This window comes from Tiliqua scincoides, chromosome 8, assembly GCF_035046505.1.
Source record: "Tiliqua scincoides isolate rTilSci1 chromosome 8, rTilSci1.hap2, whole genome shotgun sequence".
Lineage (NCBI taxonomy): Eukaryota > Metazoa > Chordata > Lepidosauria > Squamata > Scincidae > Tiliqua > Tiliqua scincoides.
This window is the reverse complement of record NC_089828.1, coordinates 27083673-27104830: the sequence shown is the minus strand read 5'-3', so window position 1 is coordinate 27104830 and position 21158 is coordinate 27083673. Positions and strand designations below refer to the sequence as shown.

At 43.9% G+C, this 21158-nt stretch overlaps 1 protein-coding gene across 1 annotated transcript in view; it reads left to right on the top strand.

The window, feature by feature from the left end:
* TBC1D2B (TBC1 domain family member 2B) overlaps positions 1–19384 on the top strand; it is a 46047-nt gene extending 26663 nt beyond the window's left edge. Inside the window, exons 6-13 of the mRNA XM_066635940.1 lie at positions 847–1236; positions 3828–3938; positions 4407–4600; positions 5828–6322; positions 6885–7002; positions 11534–11719; positions 12337–12458; positions 15493–19384. Of these exons, the coding sequence (XP_066492037.1) occupies positions 847–1236; positions 3828–3938; positions 4407–4600; positions 5828–6322; positions 6885–7002; positions 11534–11719; positions 12337–12458; positions 15493–15688 (1812 nt within the window). The 3' untranslated portion in view covers positions 15689–19384. The remainder of the gene's footprint in view (positions 1–846; positions 1237–3827; positions 3939–4406; positions 4601–5827; positions 6323–6884; positions 7003–11533; positions 11720–12336; positions 12459–15492) is intronic.
* The last annotated feature ends 1774 nt before the right edge of the window (positions 19385–21158 follow it).

The window sequence follows — 21158 nt, the reverse complement described above, 5'->3', positions numbered from 1 at the left end:
TACAAAAGCAGTTTGGGGAGTTTGCATGTGGACACAAGTGACGTTTGTGGGAAAGTATGAATGAGTTATTGCCTCTGCACATATTCAGTTGTACTTGATTTCAGTCTGCCTCCGAACTGTCAAGTGTCCAGAAAAGCATGACTGAGATGAATAGGGCTGCAGTTCTGTCTTGTCTACATACTCTTCTCTCCTTTTCATAGAAGTGTTTTTACTTGCACTGGAAAAATGTGGCATGGGTTGGGGTAGGGTTATGGCACATGTGTTAGTTCTGGAAAGTGTTGTGTTGATGAAGTTGCTGATGAAATGTTCCCAATGGCTAACTTTTGATGGCTTAATTCTATGTGGTAGTTATTACTTGATGGTGCAGTCCCCAAGGGATTTTGGCCATCAGTTCTATGAATTTGGTTAACTGCTTCCATTGGGGAGGCCTATAATTGAGGGGACGGATATGGAAGAGCATCTGATTTGCATGCAAAAAGCCCCAGGTTCTATCCCTAGCAACTTCAGATAGGGCTGGGAAAGACCCTTGCCTGAAACCCTGGAGAGCCACTGCCAGTTAATGTAAACCAGGGGTGGCCAATCTTTCAACTTTAAGGCTCCTGGACCTTTAAGGGAGGATGCAGCTTGTCATCTGACAAGCTGCAGCTGCTGAAATTTCCTCTTCTACACAATTTTTAAAAGTCCAGGAGCCTTAAAGTTGAAAGGTTTGCAACCCATGTTGTAGGCAATATCAAGCTAGATGACTCAGTAGAAAGCAGCTTCTTATGTTTCTATGCACAGTTCTATTTCTTCTATACCACAGTGATGCTATTTCCTAACCACCTGCATCCTTTCTTCCCCTTATAGGAACTTGTGCGTCTTCTGCAGCAGACGGTCAGGTCTTCCCAGTATGACAAATATTTTGCAGGGCACCTCTGTGATGGTGGCCCCAAAGATAAGCTAGAGCTGCTTAACCAAAAAGACAGTCAAATTTTAGGCCTTAATAACCAACTTGAAAAGCTTAATCTGGAGAAGGATAGCCTGCAGCAGGAAGTGAAGAACCTAAAGTGCAAGGTTGGCGAACTCAATGAGCAGCTCGGCATGCTGATGGAGACCATTCAAGCCAAAGATGAAGTGATCATGAAACTTTCCAGGGAGCTGAGTGAATGTGAAGAACAGTCTAGCCTAAGTGGATCCGCCTTTTCTTCTATGTCTTCCTCCATGAACAAAGAACTTCAGGAACTTGACAGGCTGAAAGTAAGGATCATTTGTCCTAATGGGGGAGAGGATTCTTCTCTGTGATGCCCCATCCATTGCCTGAACCTTGTCAGGGGAAAGTTTGAAATGAGAAACTATAATTTTTTTAAGTGCAAAAAAACACCATGAGGTTTTCCTGCTAGCTATTGTTAGTGATTTCCTTTCATTGCAATACTGTATTCAGTGGTTCCCAAACTGTGAGCCATGTCTCTCCGGGGAGTCATGGAAACCAACCAGGGGAACCTTGGAATCCTCCTGAAAAACCCACTCAGTGTACAGGACTGTAGCCCTAATGGGGAGCCACAGCTAATGGCCCAGGTTAAGGGAGCCACCAGTCAAAAAAGTTTGGAAATGACTGCAGTATGTCATTGGGCTGCATTGATGTGATGTTTTGCTTCATGCTCTTAGTGCAGTAAGGTAGCATAAGAATAGAGAGATGAGCAATAATGAACCCACAGTGGAGTAAAAAGGAGAATGGTACCTGGCTATGGGCAGAATTGATAGGCAAAAGAAATGCTTTAAAATGGGGGTGTCAAATATAAGGCCTGCAGGCAGGATGCAGACCCCAGAAGCAATTTCTCTGGCCCCCATTATAATTGGGCTCTCCCAGCATGATATTTGGGCTATCTCATATCTTGAAATTATGAACAAAATTTGCACATTTTCTTTTGCCATTTGCAGCTAATGAGTTCCTGTGTGAGAACAAAGTGTTTATTTCTGGCCATCACCTGCTTAATGATGTCACTTCCTGCTATTTAATGTCACTCCCGGCCCTCAGCAGGCACCATGAATGCCATTTGGCCCACTATATGAAATGAGTTTGATGCCCCTGCTTCAGAATATAAGTGAGGATTGAAAAAGTTGGGACAGTTAGGAAAGACAAAAGAAAATATTTCTTTACCCAGCGTGTAATTAGTCGCCACAGGAAGTAGTGATGGCATCTTGCCTAGATACCTTTTAGAGGAGATTGGACAAATTTCTGGAGGAAAAGTTCATCACGGGTTACAAGTTATGGTACATATGTGCAAGCTCCTAGTTTTAGAGGTAGGCTGCCTCTGATTGCCAGAGGCAGGGGAGGGCACCAGGACGCAGTTTGTGTCTGTTGTCTTGTGTGCCCCCTGAAGCATTTGGTAGGCCACTGTGAGATATAGGAAGCTGGACTAGATGGGCCTTTGGCCTGATCCAGTGGGGCTCTTCTTATGTTCTTAAGGGCGCAATCCTATCCTGCACTGGAACAGGCAAGCCAGGAGGCTGTATCCAGCGCAGAATAGGGGCCATAAGCGGCTTAGCCAGAGGCAAGGGAAAACTTTTCCCTTACCTCTGGGTAAGGGCTGCTGGCCCCAATGGCCCACCTCTGGAGGTGGCACAAGTCCGAGGAGAGTGGAGCAGCTTCAAGCTGCTCTGTTTTCCCTGGGAATGGGGGTTGGAATCCGACATAACTGCCGGATCGTAGCCCTGCCTCCTGCTCCCTGCCTGCCCCCGGGGCTGCCCACCACCTGCCCTCCCCCCGCCCAGGAAAACTCCCCCCGCCTACCTTTCATCCTTGCATCGGGTCATCCAGTTAGGACCTGTTCACCCTAAGTGCCCAGCTGAAATAGGAGAGTGAACACCCAGCAACCAGGAATTAAAGTACATACCTTTGAATGTTGGAAGCTTTGCTGCAAATCTAATTTTGTACTGGAGGCAGATTCTTATGGTAACTTTGGCTGGCCTGGGTAGCTTTTCTGCAGGAGGCAACAGGAGGATGCATGGAGTAGAAGGCTATCAAAATTTTGTCAGTGGTCCCTCTTTCCACATAAGGGTGTCGAACCCAGTTCACACAGCAGGCCGAATAGCATTCATGGTGCCTGCTGAGGGCCAGGAGTGATGTCATTAAGCAGGAAGTGACATCATTAAGCAGGTGATGGCCAGAAATAAGCACTTATTTCTCACTTAGGAACTCATTAGCTGAAAATGACAGAAGAGAAAATATATGAATCTTGATCATATTTCAAGACCCAAATCTGGATCGTATTTTCAAGATACGGGAGAGCTCAATTATCTTGTGGGCTGTCCTTTGTCAGTAGTGCTTCTGCTGAGGCATCACTTTGCAGCTCAGCAGCTGAGACTACATGCCAAACCACGGTTTGACAATTGGGGTTGTCCTTGCAGTGGCATGCATGCTGTCCTTACCTTGTGTGTGGGTTTTTTCCTTCAGTTCCTGATTTTTCCTAGCTTTTTTTTTTTTTACTGACTTGTATGAATTGACCAATTATGGTTGGTACCTTGCCTGCAAGATGCAGTTTTCAAAATGATTTCAAATGCAGTTTGCAAGCAGTGGTTTGTTGGCAAGGAACTAATTTTTGTTTGCTAATTCATATGTCATGGCAAAGTGTGGTTGGCAACAATTGGGACATAGAGAAAGGGACATAGAGAAATCCAGTTATAAAGGGGAGGAGGGAGTACACTTCTAGTTTGTCTAACCAGCTGATTTGCCTAGATGCAAGCAATAATACTATTGCAAACAACAATTTGCCTAGAAGCAACAATAATACTACTTTTGTATTCCTCTTTTTACTACCATATCTGTCATAATTCTCTTGTATTGACAGGACAGCCTTCAGGGTTACAAAACCCAGAACAAATTTTTAAATAAGGAGATCCTGGAGCTTTCCGCATTACGAAGAAACTCTGAAAACCGAGAGAAAGACTTGATGGTCAAGGTCAGCCTAAGACATCAGCTCATTTTAAACTTGTTGCCACTCTGAAACTCAAGTGGGAGAATCTAAGGTCTTTGCTTATTTTTTTTCCTATCTGCTTTAATGTCAAGCCAACCCCTGTTTTCTCAAGCAGAAGTGGGTGTGCCACATTCAGTAATGATGACCATGAGCAATATAATATGGAAACCGTTCCAGAATTTTGCTTTCAGAATTCATAAATTACTCTGCACACCCTCATGATCGTGCATTCTCTGAATACAGAAAGAGGAACATAAGTCTTGTTCGTGTCTCTCTTGCAGTGATATTATGAGCCATTGTTGGGAATTATAGTGGTGTTGGTTGTATTCATGGGAGGAAGATGGATTGCACACACCCTGCCTTGTTGTTAGTAGTAAAAGAGAAGACCTTGCATTGCACAATATATTTCTGCAGATGTCTGTTTGAAACTGCATTTTGGTGCATTCACTGCAGTACACAAGCCTTGAAGCCAAACTCTGTCAAGTAGAAAGCAAGTACCTAATCCTGCTGCAAGAAATGAAGACCCCAGTCTGCTCAGAGGAACAGAACCCTCGCCATGATGTTGTTGCCCAGCTTCTGGAAGATGCCTTAAAAGTGGACAGTAGTGACCATCCGGACCAAACGTTCTTTAAACCCTACTTGGTCAGGTAATCAAACTCTGACTGAGTCCACATAACCATTCCTTTCCAGTGGTAGAATCCACTCTTAGTGCTAGTGCAATGTGGCAGATAAGAGGGTGAGCTGGAAAATCTCAGTTCTAAATGTCATAACTCTGAAATCATCTGTTGTCCTTGAAAGCCACTCTTTCTTTGATTCGTAGCTCAGGGAGATTACTAGCCAAACTTCTCAGATTATTGTACAGACCACCCCCTGTGTTTAAGTGTTTTGAATGAGCCAGGTGAAGGCCAAAAGTTTGCTTTACTCTTACCCTGAGAATGAGCAAAAGAAAGGCTGCCCTGGTGCGGCATGTTGCCCTCAAAGACCTGTTAAGCTGCATTCCTGCATTTAACACTTTTTCGAGGTGGACTGGTCAATGCTGGAAGCATTTGCAGCCCTCCTGCAAAATGGGCGATTGAATGTCCCTTGTATAATCTTGATAAACATAGTAATAGTGATAAACAGTAGTAATATAGTGTTCAGAAATGGAGAAAAAAAGAATAGAAAGGGGTAAATGGGAGCTATGCTAAGGAGCACAAATAAGCAAAGGGTGGGTGGCCATCCCTTAAACAATTGCTTTGACGGTTTGATTTTTCTAACTCAAGTAGAATTGGGTATGCTTTCTCATCCATTGTTTATTGTTCTTGAATTCCTAAGAAGCAGTTAACTTGTAATGTTTAACGTACAAAGTATTCTTTAACTTAACAAAGCTAGAGAATGGCAGGTGGGGAGTAGGAGGTTGAGAGCTGCTTGAAAAGGCAGAGCTAGGACAGGTGAGTTGCAAGGACTCAAGTGTTGGTTACCACCCCTTTTAGTAGTAGGTATACTTGCCACTGCAGATGCCATTGGAAAATAATGGTGAAACACACATGTTGTTTAATTGTACAGCCATCAGAAGTGCAATGTAACACTGAGACTTCTCTAGACAGGTGTTACATCCTAAAATGCTATCTAACAGAGACATTCTATTGATGGGCAGTTAAATTCCTCAGTGATCTCACTGGTAAAAATATATTGATATAAAACGTTGCAAGAACTTTGCAATACTGAATCAATTGATGGGTATCAAGTAAATAACAGAAACACGAGTGTATTTTCTTAAACACCCTGAAGCTACAACCAGTTTGAAGGCTCTTGTCTTGTATATTGCTTGAGAATTTCTCTGCCTAAAATAGTTCTCAGATTTCCCATTAATCCAGATTTCACTCTTCTTCCAGTGAATATGATATTTATGGGTTTCAAACCGTCCCAGAAGATGATGAGGAAGAGAAGTTGGTAGCCAAGGTCCGGGCTTTGGACCTGAAATCCCTTTCTCTCACGGAAAACCAAGAGATGTCCCTAGGAGTGAAGTGGGAGAACTATCTGGCTAGCAGTGTGAACAGGGATATGGTGCGCTCCTTCGAACTAAAGAATCTCATTCGATCTGGAATTCCACATGCCCATCGCTCACGGATGTGGAAGTGGTGTGTTGGCCTCCACGTGAAGAAGTTCAGGGCTAGTGCTGACCCAGGCTATTTCCAAGCCCTGCTCCAGAATGCCCTTAAGAAGCAGAATCCGGCTTCCAAGCAGATTGAGCTGGATCTTCTGCGGACTTTGCCAAACAACAAGCACTATTCTTCTCCCACCTCTGAAGGGATACAGAAGCTACGAAACGTTTTGCTTGCATTTTCTTGGCGGAACCCGGATATAGGATATTGCCAAGGACTCAACAGGTAGATGTCTGATGGCCTTTCTCACAATTCTGTAGTTACGCTGAAGGAATAGGTCTGTTGCTTATAGAAGGAAATGCCTGCATTTAGTGGGCAGGTTCATATTCTCTTCCTGGGAAGTTGCTTTCACATGACTGCTGTGGGGGGGGGGGGGAGGAGTGCAGTTCTGCTCTAGTTTGAACTATTGCATAACCTTCCCTTTTGCTCCATTGGTATCATTTTACTTTTCTGAAGTCTGTGATTCAGCAAAATGACACTATTAAACCTGCTGATGTGGGCTGAAGTTCTGTTAAGCCTGGTGGGATATCTTAAAAAGAATACCACCAGGAGGGCCTCTTGTTGTTTGAACACAAACAGGTCTGGTGGAGAGGAGCCAAAGAGAAGGTGTTGCTGGGTGAAAGGGAGAAGAAAGAGTGAGGAATAGCAGACTTTTCTATTGGGACTAGCAAAGGCCAAACAGCCCTTTTCCTCTTTGTGGTCCAGGCATTCATAGCTGTCAGTTGCTCACCAGCACTGCTTCTGGCCCCTGGACTTGTGCGCATCTCATTTCTGATTTGTTTTTCAGATTGGCGGCAATTGCACTTCTCTACTTGGAGCAAGAAGATGCTTTTTGGTGTCTTGTTACGATAGTGGAAGTTTTCATGCCTCGGGATTACTATACTAAAACCCTGCTAGGGTCCCAGGTACAGAGCGTGCCATTGTAGGAGTGTAGTCTCTTAAGGCAGTGGTTCCCAACCTTTACTGAAAGGTTGGGTGACCACTGAGTTCTTGTGGGACATGATGTGGGGTGGTGACAGCAGAAGAGTTGCGCAACCCACACAATACGTGAAGGACTCGCATGACATTTATCCCAAAAGGTTCATTGCACCTAGAAAGCTAACATGCTAGCTAGATGAGTTCTAGCCTAGCTTTCTCCCCACCATGGCTGGCTTTCTGTGTTGAGAGATTTTTTAAAAATGTTGGTATAGAGGCGCATTTATTCATATGAGCACCCCACCTGAATCCTGACATGGTGCCAGGCAGACTTCCTATCTCATTTGCATTTGTAACACTAAACCGAGGTCAAATAATACAGGTTGAGCCTTGTTATTTGCTAGGGTTCTGGTTCCGTTCCCAGAACTCTTGAGGATGGAAAAAATCTCATTAAAGTAAATCCATTTAAAAAGAAATGTCGCTTTGCTCAAAGATTTAAAAACAGCCTTGCTGACCTTTATAATGCATCAGGCAGACAATCAGTCTCTCTCCAGATGCTTAGAAAGGCTTCACTCTGAGGCAGCAATCCCTTCCTTCACCAGGAGGTGCAATGTGGGGGAAGGGGGAGAATGGAGGAGGTGATAATCACTGCAATTTCGCATTCTTTCACATGCTCAGGAGGAAGGGAGGGGTCGCTTGCCTAGGAGTGAAGCTGTTCTAAGTTCTTGGAGCGAGAATGATTGATGGATTGTCAGCCAGCTGCCCTCACCTTAAGGCTATTGTAAACGACTCTTTTCCTTTAATTTAAAGGCCTTTCTCATTGCATTGAAATAAAACCACTGGTGAAAAATCCATGGATAATTCGTTTATACCTGTACTGTTTGTCAGTTGCTAACTATGCAAGTTGTTTTGTGAATGTGAAATCCAAAACCTGAGCCTGTGGAAGCACCAAAACCAACTTCGGTGTTAATAGCTGCCCAGAATTTCAGATCTATCAGCCTACGTTACTGAGAGCATGGAGTGGCACAAGCAGACGCAGAGGTGCTTTTTTCAGAGGCAGGGGAATGACTGGCAACCAAAAGGAAAAACATAGAGGACGAAATGCTAACGAGATGGAGCAGGGCGAGCAGTGGTGCCAGTGCTGAATTTAGGCATAAGCTAAACAAGCTACAGGCTAGGGCAGCGATTTTCAGCCACTGTGCCGTGGCATACTGGTGTGCCGCGGGGCCAAGGAGTCAGTTGGTGGCAGCAGCAGCAGCTGCACATGTGGGAGAAGCGGTCACTTGGAGCCTCGCATGGCAGGAGGAGAAAAAGGGGCGGCCCGCCAAGGGGCTTTGAAGCACCTGCTGTTGCTGGTGCCTGCCCCGCACGCTGATTGGGCAGCCAGCTGGGCAGCCAGAAAAGCCTGGAAGAGCTGCCAACAGCGGGAGCGTGGAGGGAGGGAGAGTGAGCAGCAAGCCAGAAGGTGGAAGCAGGTACGGAGCCAGAAGCTGCTGGCTGGAAAAGGATCCTTGAGAGACCCTTTTCCTTACCGGCAGTGCCCCAAAGTGACCCTCCCTGCGTTGCCTCCACTGGCAAAGCTTTGGCAGTAAGGGCGCTGGGCCACAATCCTATCCACATTTACCTAGCAGTGAGCCCCATTGACTATAATGAGGCTTACTTCTGAGGCTTACTCTGTCCAAGTACAGAGGCTTGGACTCTTGGTCGCACTCTTTCTTGAATACATGAGCAGGCATAAGAACATAAGAACAGCCCCACTGGATCAGGCCATAGGCCCATCTAGTCCAGCTTCCTGTATCTCACAGCGGCCCACCAAATGCCCCAAGGAGCACACCAGATAACAAGAGACCTGCATCCTGGTGCCCTCCCTTGCATCTGGAATTCTGATACATAACCTCTTTCTAAAATCAGGAGGTTGCGCATACACATCATGGCTTGTACCCCGTAATGGATTTTTCCTCCAGAAACTTGTCCAATCCTCTTTTAAAGGCATCCAGGCCAGATGCCGTCACCACATCCTGTGGCAAGGCGTTCCACAGACCGATCACATGCTGAGTAAATAAATATTTTCTTTTGTCTGTCCTAACCCTCCCAACACTCGATTTGAGTGGATGTCCCCTGGTTCTGGTGTTATGTGAGAGTGTAAAGAGCATCTCTCTATCCACTTTATCCTTCCCATGCATAATTTGGTATGTCTCAATCATGTCCCCCCTCAGGTGCCTCTTTTCTAGGCTGAAGAGGCCCAAACACCATAGCCTTCCCTCATAAGGTGCCCCAGCCTAGTAATCATCTTAGTCGCTCTTTTTTGCACCTTTTCTATTTCCACTATATCCTTTTTGAGATGTGGAGACCAGAACTGGACACAATACTCCAGGTGTGGCCTTGCCATAGATTTGTACAATGGCATTATAATATTAGCCGTTTTGTTCTCAATACCTTTTCTAATGATCCCAAGCATAGAATTGGCCTTCTTTACTGCCACCGCACATTGGGTCAACACTTTCATCGACCTGTCCACCACCACCCCAAGATCTCTCTCCTGATCTGTCACAGACAGCTCAGAACCCATCAGCCTATATCTAAAGTTTTGATTTTTTGCCCCAGTGTACATGACTTCACACTTACTTACACTGAAACGCATCTGCCATTTTACTGCCCATTCTGCCAGTTTGGAGAGATCCTTCTGGAGCTCTTCACAATCACTTCTGGTCTTCACCATTTGGAAAAGTTTGATATTGTCTGCAAACTTAGCCACCTCACTGCTCACCCCTGTCTCCAGGTCATTTATGAAGAGTTTGAAAAGCACCGGTCCCAGGATAGATCCTTGGGGCACACCGCTTTTCACCTCTCTCTATTGTGAAAATTGCCCATTGACACCCACTCTTTGTTTCCTAGTCTTCAACCAGTTCTCAATCCACGAGAGGACCTGCCCTCTAATTCCCTGACTGTGGAGTTTTTTCAGTAGCCTTTAGTGAGGGACCGTGTCGAACGCCTTCTGAAAGTCCAGATATATAATGTCCATGGGTTCTCCTGCATCCACATGCCTGTTGACCTTTTCAAAGAATTCTAAAAGTTTCGTGAGGCAAGACTTACCCTTACAGAAGCCATGCTGATTCTCCCTCAGCAAGGCTTGTTCATCTATGTTTTCATCTATATCAGGGGTGCCCAAACCTCGGCCCTGGGGCCATTTGTGGCCCTCGATGCCTCTCAATGCGGCCCTCAGGGAGCCACCAGTCTCCAGTGAGCCTCTGGTCCTCCAGAGATTTGTTGGAGCCCCCACTGGCCCGACGCAACTGCTCTCAGCTTGAGGGAGACTTTATGACCTCTTGCGTGAGCTGTGGGATGAGGGCTTCCTCCGCTGCTTGTTGTTTCATGTCTGTGATGCTGTAGTGGCAGCAAAGGAAGGGCCAGCCTTGTTTTGTGCAAGGCCTTTTATAGTCCTTGAGCTATTGCAAGACCTTCATTCATATAAGTTCATCTTTAATATATTCATTTATGTAAACTTATGTAAATTTATTCAAATTTTAAATGTAAATTAATTCTTTTTTTCCCTGGCCCCTGACACAGTGTCTGAGAGACTACGTGGCCCTCCTGCCAAAAACTTTGGACACCCCTGATCTATATTATGTAATGATCTAAGGCTGCAATCCTAACCACACTTTCCTGAGAGTAAGCACCATTGAACAAAATAGGGCTTACTTCTGAGTAGACCTGGTTAGCATTGTGCCCTTAGTTTTATTAATTAAATTGTAACATAATAATGTAATTGAAAACTAGTAGTGTGCCTTGACAACTTTAGAGCCTTCTCAGGGTGCCATGAGCTGGAAAAATTTGAAAATGGCTGGGCTAGGGTCTTGCAATCTACAGGAGCCTGAAAAAAAATTTGTTTGTGTACTGTATATACATAATATACGAAACATAGACTTTTTAAAACAGCTTGTGCATCAAATTTTTATGTGTAGTTTGAAAATAACTTTTATATGTGTATGGGGGAAGGGCTGAATTACACTTCATTTTGGGTAATTTTTTTAAAAGGGATCTCCAAGTTTTATGGCCTCAAGTCTAAATCTGGCACTGAATGATGCACTAGAAAATGAGGCTAAAGTTCTCTCCAGCTTCTTGGAGTCTGCCCCTCAAATAATCCTGCTTGCTCTGGAAGTATGTTCTCAGGACTGTAGATATGGGAGGTGCTGCAGGGTTCAGGACACTTGAATACTGCTCTACCCAATTGATTTCTAGGCCTTTCACTTAAAGAGATCACATTCAGACAAGATGCTACCCATTTGCCTAGCAAGAAGTAAATGTTTTTGTGTCTCCCTACTGGCCACAGGTCATCTTGTTTTATACAAACTCTCTTTGGATTTGATATTATTGCTCTGATTTATTAGAAGAATTTAGCCCACCCCACTCTCTTGAGGCCTTCAGATACTGCCATGCAACAAATCTTTAAGAGTCTGCTGTGCTTGAAGAGAGTTGGTGCATGAAGCCATTTGTTTTCTTTTTCTGTTTGCATCCATTTAGGTTGATCAGAGGGTCTTCAAGGATCTAATGAGTGAGAAGCTTCCTCGGTTACACTTGCACTTTGAGCACTACAGAGTGGACTACTCACTCATCACCTTCAACTGGTTCCTTGTTGTGTTTGTTGACAGTGTGGTCAGCGATGTCCTTTTCAAGATATGGGACTCATTTCTTTATGAGGGGCCCAAGGTGTGTGTGATGTGATGTTGGAAGCTTTCTTATATACCTTAGTTCTTCCAAAACATGCAAATAAGCTGAATGATGCCATCGTATAGGGTGTTCTTCTCTGTAAGCCCAATTGAAGTGACTTGGAGCACACAAGTCTGTATTCATGTGACTCATTTCAGTGGGGCTTGTGCAGAAGAATCTTCTACTAGATTGCACCCTTGGTCGCTATTGTTGTTGAAATTATTGCTTGGAGAAATATATTTGTTTCAATATTTGCTGAAGATGGTCCTTTCTGCTCTGCTTCAGAGAGTTGGGGTTTCGGTTTTTTGATGTACTGGACCAACCTCTGTTCTGAAGGATATTTACCAATTACTTGACTGGTGGTATGTAAATTTCATGACACTAGTGCAAAAGCAATTAATTGAAACATTCTGCAAATTTCAGGTCCTTGTCCTTATGCTTAAAAGAAAAACAAGGGCCTAGTGAAATCTCAAAAGTTAGAGGAAGGACTGAGAAGTGTTTTTAGTGGCCAGGGGATGGGTTTTGGTGACTAGTCACTTGCATGTGGATAGCTAAAGTGGCAGAGAACTTGAAATGGTACTCATTCTCATAATCTCATTCTTTGTCAACACTTTTAGGTAATCTTTCGGTTTGCCTTGGCATTCTTTAAATGCAAAGAGGAGGAGATCTTAAAGCTGCAAGATTCCATGTCTATATTCAAGTACCTCAGATACTTCACACGCACAGTTCTTGATGCTCGGTAAGGACCCTGTGATGGCTAAGCTACTTGCTGTGAGAAAATGGCTATGTTTCACTTGGGTTTCTCAGCAAACCTGCTTTATCCCATAGGCTTGGAGAAAGTAATGTCAATGTTATACATAGAAACCTGCAAAGGACTTTATTTGTGGAGTGAATGGCTATTCAGATTATAACAAGGGATAAAAATTGGGGGAAGGGGGATACCCTATATTGAAATAATTAATATCCTGTTCCTCAATTCTACAATTATCAGGGCAACTTACAAACATAATTTAAAACCAGAAACATATAAAACAATATATTGCTAATGGCAACAGCATTAAAACAGATCTAACACAAATAATGAAAAGCCTAGGGAAATGGAAAGGCCCATTTCCTGCTGCTGAAAAGTGCTGAGACTTGATGCCAGGCAAGCTTCACTGAGCAGCTTCCACAGGTAACCACCACTGAGAGAGATTCTTCTCCGCTAGCCACCTGCCTGTCCTCAGAAGGTAGGGGCACCCAGAGAAGAGCCTCTTTATCATTCAGATTTGTTTGTGGGGAAGGCAGGGCCAGCCCAAGAACTCCCAGCACCTGAGGTGGCGAAGCAAATGGTCCCCTTTACCCAGTGGTGCACCAGGTGTGGCCTCAACTATTCTCCTCCTGCTTCTTGGATTCAGAAAGGAAGAGCATGACAGAGACACTCTCACCCACCACTCTCTTCTCCTCTGTGCTTCCTGTTGCACTTTGTGCCTTCTGTTTGAATCCAGGTAATAGGAGGAGGACCAATGATGAGGGCAGGTGAATGGAAGCAGGTGCCCACTGTCAGTCTACTGCCCTTGGTGACCACCTTCATCAGTCTCATGGACAGGCCAGCTTTGGTGAGAGGAAATATTGTGTTGTGGCTTCTATGAGGTAAAAGAAATTCCCATTGACTATATCAGCTTGAATGTTGGATTACTTACAAACCTAACACTTACAAATCTTACAAATAATGTGGTGAGTGTCTTTGCTAAGGTGAAGATGTCTTTGTCCCTCATTCCTTTTCTAGGAGTAACACCCCCAGAATGACGTTTAAACCGAAGATCACAGAATAGTCCTGTCTCAGTGTTAGATTCATAGATGGTTCCTCTCATATTATCTGTCTTCCATTGTAATATTTTGAAATCACATAGGCCCTGTCTCCAAAAGCTTGAAGTAGCGAAGAAGCAATAACAAAGTCCTTAAATCCCAATTCAAAATGCTTGGCACAATGAAAATCAGTCTCTCATTTTCCTGACTTGCAAAAGCGAAGCTGAATAAATGTGTCTTTGTAACTTCCTGAAGGCCAGGAGGGAGGAACACAACCTGATCTTTTTCAGTGACAGATATTGGCTTAGTGAAGTTCTTCGAAAAACTCCCTTTCCCAATTTAATGCTGACACATGCAGTCTCTGGTATTTGAGTACAGCGCCCCCTGGTGAGTTTAATACACAACAGATAGACTTCTTCACCCTTAATAGCATGGATCTGATTTCATGGCTCCTGCTTTTTCAGTTTCCTGCTGGAGGCCCAGATCATCTGTTATGCAGTGCAATGCTAAGTGGATTTCAGCCATAGATGGTTGAAACCGTTACAAAAATACATTGCTAATGCACATAGTATATTGGCCATGTGCTTTTGTTAAGCTTGCATTGTAAAAGAGTTACAAGAACCTTCCACAGGTGCTCATCCTCTCTGATTAAATTGCTCTGAAATACTGCAGGAAGTCTGTTTTTACAAGTTTATAGGTATCACCTTAAGGCAGGGGTGTCCAAAGTTTTTGGCAGGAGGGCCACGTAGTCTCTCAGACACTGTGTCCAACTCAGTGTGGGCTCCAACAAATTTCCAGAGGACCAGAGGCTCATTGGAGAGGGGCTCCCTGAGGGCTGCATTGAGAGGCCTTGAGGGCCGCAAGTGGCCCCAGGGCCGGGGTTTGGGCACCCCTGCGATAAATTTAAGGAAATGATATCCAGTTAACTCTGATCTGACAGATAAATTGTTCCATTATAAATAAGAGATGAATTGAAGAAAAACAGCTGGGATATGTATTGCTGCTTGGGTAGTCCAGGCACTACTTGGTGAAAGCTTAATACATCTCATGGTCATGGCTTGATCTGTCTTTGAGGCCTGTTTGCAACTCAGAACCTGCAGCTAGTTCCGCAGCCTGGGGACACTTGAGCGTTATGTTTTTACACAACAGTGTTGGCTGCCTTCAGCTGAATGACAGGATCATATGTTGTAGCCCCACACTTAGTTCGTTCACATTGTGGTTGGCCTTATAGATGGATTCAGTGTACCCTTTTGGCTCCATGGAAACCGCATCCTTGAAACATCACAAACCTGCCTTTCCATGATGGTCAGGAGCTAAGACTGTGCCCTCCTCCTACACAAGATACAGTCTGGCCTAGCACTGAGGCTAATGAAAGTGCTTGCTTGGAGCACTGAGTTGGGGGGGGCAGTGAACTGCTGAAGGGAGAACTGCGTGGAGGACTGATACAACCCCCCACCACTGCATCAGTTGACTCTCCAATTCTCTTCCCTTTCATTGAGAGTGAGCAGGAGGAGGATTAGGGCAGTGACAACCTCTTTTTCTTTAGCACTATCAGAGGAGAAAAAAGAACAAGTTGCTGTCACCCTTCTCGTTGCCCATCCAGCTGCTTGGGAAAGCACTTTGGTGAGCAGGGAAGGAAGAGGCAATGGCAGCAGTGACAGCAATGGTGGAGTTCACATGTTTGTTTTATTTGGGGGGGGGGCACATGCCGCAGGTGGCAGATAATCTCAAATCATTCTAGTTTGGATGTATCTGTCCTGATTTAAAACAAAATGAGCAAAGAACTCTCTGCAGCAAGGCTTTCTTTCTTTCTTCGACTGTCTATTACAGATACATTAATAAGACAAAATGCTATTGAACTTGCAAGAGACACTTGGAATTTCTTTAGCAACAGTTGACATGCAATTAGGACAGAGTTTGATCAGATTGAAAGTTCCTTTTACAAAATGTAGTTGGTCACCCATGGCTGCAATTCTCTCTTTCAGGAAACTTATCAGTATTGCTTTTGGGGATCTGAATCCATTTCCACTGCGCCAGATAAGAAATCGGAGGGCCTACCACTTGGAGAAAGTACGCCTAGAGCTTATGGAACTTGAAGCCATACGGGAGGACTTCTTGCGTGAGCGGGAAACCATCCCGGATAAAAGGGACCTCATTAGTGATGATGAAGAAGATGGCTGAAGGAGCCCTTCTGGGAGCACCCCCTTCCCCACCTCCCCTCGGTGGACCAAGCACATTCTTAGGATCATGAACAACGCATGTGGAGTATTTTTAACTTGTAGTAGGTTTCTTCCATAATGATTCAGCAAAACTGAATGTTAAGCAATGGCAGCTGGAAATTTGCAGGACAGATTTCCAAACTTCAGCACTTGGTTGCATCATTCTATATATTTCTTTCCCAGAGGCCAAATGGTTCTGTTGACACTTAATGCTCATGCTGTTTTGTAGAGCACTTAAAGGAGTTTGTTCAAGGCTTGCAAGCTGAGCTGCCAGTCTTTTGTTCAAAGTGCCCATTTCTGACAAGTGCCTGCATAAGAAGCAATAGTGCAAAGTTTTTACTCCGTAAAGCCTACCATTTCATACCTAGTTTCCAGCAGCTCCTTCCACCCTCCCACCCATCACCACCATTCTATGGTAAAGTGTTTGTAAGCCATTCCATTTGGAAGGAATTTTCTTAAGTCTTTGCTATGCTAAACAAAAACAAAAATGAAAGTTTTTTATTGGCCACTTGAAAAATAGCTCAGTTCTTGTTTGCGCTGCTTTTAAACAAACATTGACAGCAAATTGGGGTATCTGTACACATACTTGATGTGGAGAGACTGCCTGGGGTCAATGGCAAGCCATTCAGTGTTTTATCAAAGGAAAAGTGCACTTAAGCACCATTCTTTCAGTTGCACCAGCTCCATATTTTAGCAAGAGGAGTAGTTAAGGAGTCCTTTTCACATGGTTCTAAATTAGCATCATGAGGAATCCAACCAGGCTGATCTCACTGTGGACAGGGTTTTGATCTCTCCTAGGATGTTCTGCTGGGACAGCCTTTCCCACCCCAGTACTATGGTGATGGGGAAAGTTGGAACCCTCCAAAAACACAGGAGCAATTGAATTTGGAAACCTTGACCCTGACTGAACTTGTTCAGCATTGGGAAGCATGAACACAGTGGATCCTTGCTTTGTCCACTGTCCCCTGTGTTGAATCATGTGCTCTCACATGATTGTCTCATCCTCTGGAGCTAGCATGGGATGCATTGTTGAGTAGTTGTTCCCTGGCAGTTGGTATTACAAGGAAGCAGGTTTTTAAAAATGAATAAAATTGATCAAAGGGGCAAGCCTGTTGACTTGGCTTAATGACCTGCAGTAGCACAAAAAATTGCACAATTTTGTGATTCCCTCGAAGAGGCTGGAAACAGTTAATCGCAGAATTCTCCCTCCCATTTGCATTATAAATTTTTTGAAGGAAAAGACTTTCATTTTCAAAAACAGAACAAGTGTTTGGGTAGGGGTGGTTTCTAATCAATGAAGGACTTGATTTCTTAAAACATTAGTTTCTGTTATTTTTGGATTCACACCTCTGAAAATGCATTCCTTTGCAAGGTTTGGAGCATTCTGCCCTCCTCCTTTCAGTGACATTTAGTATTGGAGAAATTCTAGGTGAATTCCTCCTATCCCGTTACTGTGATCTTTGCAGAAATTAGTTGCCTTAGATGCGGTTTGTGAACTTGGAGAAAGTGCAGGCAACAGGTTCATTATTCTATATTAAAAATGTGAACAACTTGCCTAGAACTTGCTCTTCTTCCTCCTTTAGGTTCCCATTTCTTCCAGGTAGTTCTCCAGAGTTCCTTTCTTGCAGTCTTTGTTTCCATAATCATCTTAGCTTTTTCAGTTACCAGGATCTTTGCATGGTCTACACATGGCTGCCATCCTTTCTCAGAAGAGCAGTTTCCTCCCATGCCCCATTGCAAGCTGCTATTGATACTTAGAGGAGGCTTTTGAGATGGTTTGCAAAGTGAAATTGGGAGAGAACTTCTCTACTAATAAGTAAGTATTTTGCAGGTGCCGGTAGAGCTTTCTTTCCAATTGAGCCATACTTTTAATGATTGACATCTTGCCATGTGGTTAGTGGACCAACACTGAAACAACTAGTCTGGAGGAAGTTTCAGTCATGTGTAAGTTAAATGTTCTCCAACCGCATTTATATTCCCATATGCTACCCAGTCACAGCATGAGAAAAGGCCCTGATTTAACTCTGGAATTGTGTGGTTTATATACCAGTGCGGGTCCAGCACACAGTGCACATGATGATCAGAATTGCCTACAGGGCACCAAAACAGGCCATAAATCAAGAGGAGCAGTTCAAGTTGTAGATGCTCACCAGAGCATTCTGGTTAAAATTCCAGCCTGAATATTTGCACCAGTGCAATCACTTGTGCTTCTTCACTCAGAAAGCTTTCAGAACCCTTCTTGTTACATTGTAGTCTGTTTTTTTCAACCCTTGTATTCATGTATTGTTATCCATATTGTAAGTAGTATTGAAACTTGTGGACAGAACTCTTAACGTTTATCACATGCTATCAACTTAATCATGTTTTGGAAAAGTCTGCCTCAAACCAGGCCTGGGAAGAACATTTTAGGTTAGTTCTTGATTGTTAAAGGGTCTCCATCTGTCCCTTGAAACTGCTGGAGCTGAAAATGCTTGTTTAGATTATTGAGAGTAGTTTAATTTCTGATGTCTGAGGAGTTAGTCCCAGCTGCCAAACATAATTGTAATGGTGGAGTGTGACCGCTCGGTGATTCTGTTGCACCCATTCTTCTTGCCAGGGGTTATGGTGTGTACTCCTGCAAATCCTACTCAGTCTTGTGCTTGTTTCAAGTTTCCCAACACAAAATTCCTGGAGAATGGCTAACCAATCTGACAGAAAGAATGGATTCCCAAACCTATGGTTACTAACTGCTCAATGCTTTTGTGACTGGATCCCACCAGTTCACCATTTTGGGTCTCTTATGGGTGAGATGCCCAACTATTGTCGGCTAATATTTGCATAGTGACCTGGTAATTGAATTTGTGGGTCCCTTTCACAGAACCACTGTTCCATTAGAATGATTGCAAGTCACACTATGCTTTGGTAGAACACGTACAAAATGAGGCAAGAAGATTTGAAAAGGATGGTGGAGATGCACACCAACAATTGACAAACTCTATTTTTTATTATTTTCCTTCAAAATGTGGAGTATTTTCTCCAGCTTCTTCAGGTCTCATTTACTGCAATGAGTTTTTCTACACTTTCTTTTTTTGTAAAGAATCTTAAAATGTGTTACATATTATATATGCAAAGTATCTTATGCATGGTTTTTGTTAATATTGTATAACTCCATTCCACTTAAGTCTGAGAGGTCATTCCTGCAAGGGACCAGTTCAGTAGACGCAGAGCACGAAGGGAGCAAGCGCTGCACACCTAGCTCTTGCTGAAATGCACAATATACACAGTCTATAGTCAGTGCGATATAACCATATTTGTCATGCAACAAGTAGGGCTTCTGGTTACAAGCCATCAGGAGTGCCTCCTTCCCAAGCTTTGCTAAAACAATATATGCAAGAGTTTGTTTTAGTGGCGCATAAACAGGAGACACTCCTGATGGAAAGTCCCATTGTCCATTGAGCTCAGAAAGCTGCTGTTGCATTTTTTTGTTATTGTATGCATATGCTATAGTGGTATCTGCATTGTAATCAGGAGCTCTTTGTGGTTTGTAATGGGCTGGCTTATGAACAAACAGCAAGCCTAAGTGAATTTGACACATCAATGTGTAATCATTTGTTTGGTTCAGTCTCTTATGGAGAAATTAAAACTCGTCTGTTTTTAAAAAAAAAAATTCATAAACTTGTATACAGTTCTTGATTATTCATTCATTCTTTCCACCTTTATTGGCATAAAAGCTCTTGATTATCACTTGGGGAATGTTTGGTGTTGCAAACAACTTGGCACCTGTAGCCCAACAGAAGGGTTGCAATCATGAAATGTAACCTGTGCTGCGTTGGAAATTTTTGTACAGTGGGAGGGGGGACCATTCCTTTTTGCTTTTTAGTTTTGACTTAGAAATTGGTTGCTTGTGACTAGAAATAGCCAACATTTCCTCTGGGGTCTTTGGCCTGGAAGTGACTGGTGTTTTTAAACATCCATTTCCACAGCAAAGTTATTTTATTTCAGCTTGTATACTGCCCTTCTGCCATAGGAAGTAGGTCCCTTTACTGACTCATTATTGGCTGCTAGGAAGGCAGGATCTGAGGCTGCTGCTGGAGGAAAGAGAAAACTGTTCCCACTCCTCAACAGGAGTGGACCAATGACTGAAAATTGCTGATGGCATGATGACAGTATGTCAGAAGAACAGTGGATTCCAGCATGAGTACATTGTCCCCCAGGTCTGGAGTGACAGAATGTCACTGTTGCCATACCATCACCATTGTCATTAGCACTTTTAATGTCGGCCAACAGCACAATTCCTATATAAGAGCCTTGCTGGATCACACAAAAGGTCTAATTAGTCCAGTGCCCTGCTTCCCACAATGACTGTTGATGCCACAAGGTAAGAACCGTTGCCTGCAGAATACCAGGTGCGAGGGAACTCTTGCACCTGGTATTCATTGGCAGACTGTCTCTATCTATGGAGGTTCCATATATGGCTAAATAGCCCCTACTCAGTCTCTCCATTATGAATTTTATACTCTTTACAGAGCCATTGTTAAGACAATGGCCATCATCACAGCTACTGTTGAATAAAGGGCAGTTGCATAATAAGGGCAGTTGCATGCATAAGGGCAGTTGCATGATGCCCTTTTCTGGATCACTTCCAGCTGTACAATATTATGCTTGAGATGACCAGACTGTTGCCTTGCTCATATGATGCTCAGGATCATATTAGGGAAGGAATTCTTTCTGCTAACATGATATTAAGGAAGAATAGCAAAGCTAGCACGGGGGGGGGGGGAGATGTGGATATGGGGTAACAAGCAGCTAGTTGTACAAGGAAGCTGCCCTCTCTTCATGCCCTGCCTTCTATGATAATCCAGCTGCAAAGCAACAGGACAAGGATTCTGATGGTCTATACTTCCAACAAATTCTTCATCCCTTGTTCTCAAAGAATGATGCTAAAGTGTAGCTGAAGGGATGTCTCCCCTGCCCGCATTTCCAAAATGAGTTAATTCCTTTGTTACCAGAGATACTGGGCCATTGAACCTAGGATTTTCTGCATGTGTAGCATGTGTCTTGCCCCTAAGCCTCTGCCCTCCGGATAGGGCCTCTCCCATTTTATGAGCTACTCCAGTTCCTGTGAATGTGTTAAAAACAATCATTTAAGGGTGGTGGTTCTGATAGATCTTCATGATGCTAGTAAGAGGTGAGAGGAGCTGGAGAAAGGAATTCCCTCCCAACAGGGAAAAATGCACTGGTCAGCCAGAATTTCTGGGTGGATGACTAGTGCAGAGCAGGTTATGATGTCCTTTTGCTATGCCAGGGGGCAAAGGTGATTGACTGACTGAGCCTGGAACTGGAAATGGCCCTGGGACTGCCTCTCCTATATGCTGGGGCAGTAAATTCCGTGGCTGGAAGCACAGTGCCCTCTGGCTTGTGGAAAGCTATACATGAACGGCGGAGGTGAAGTC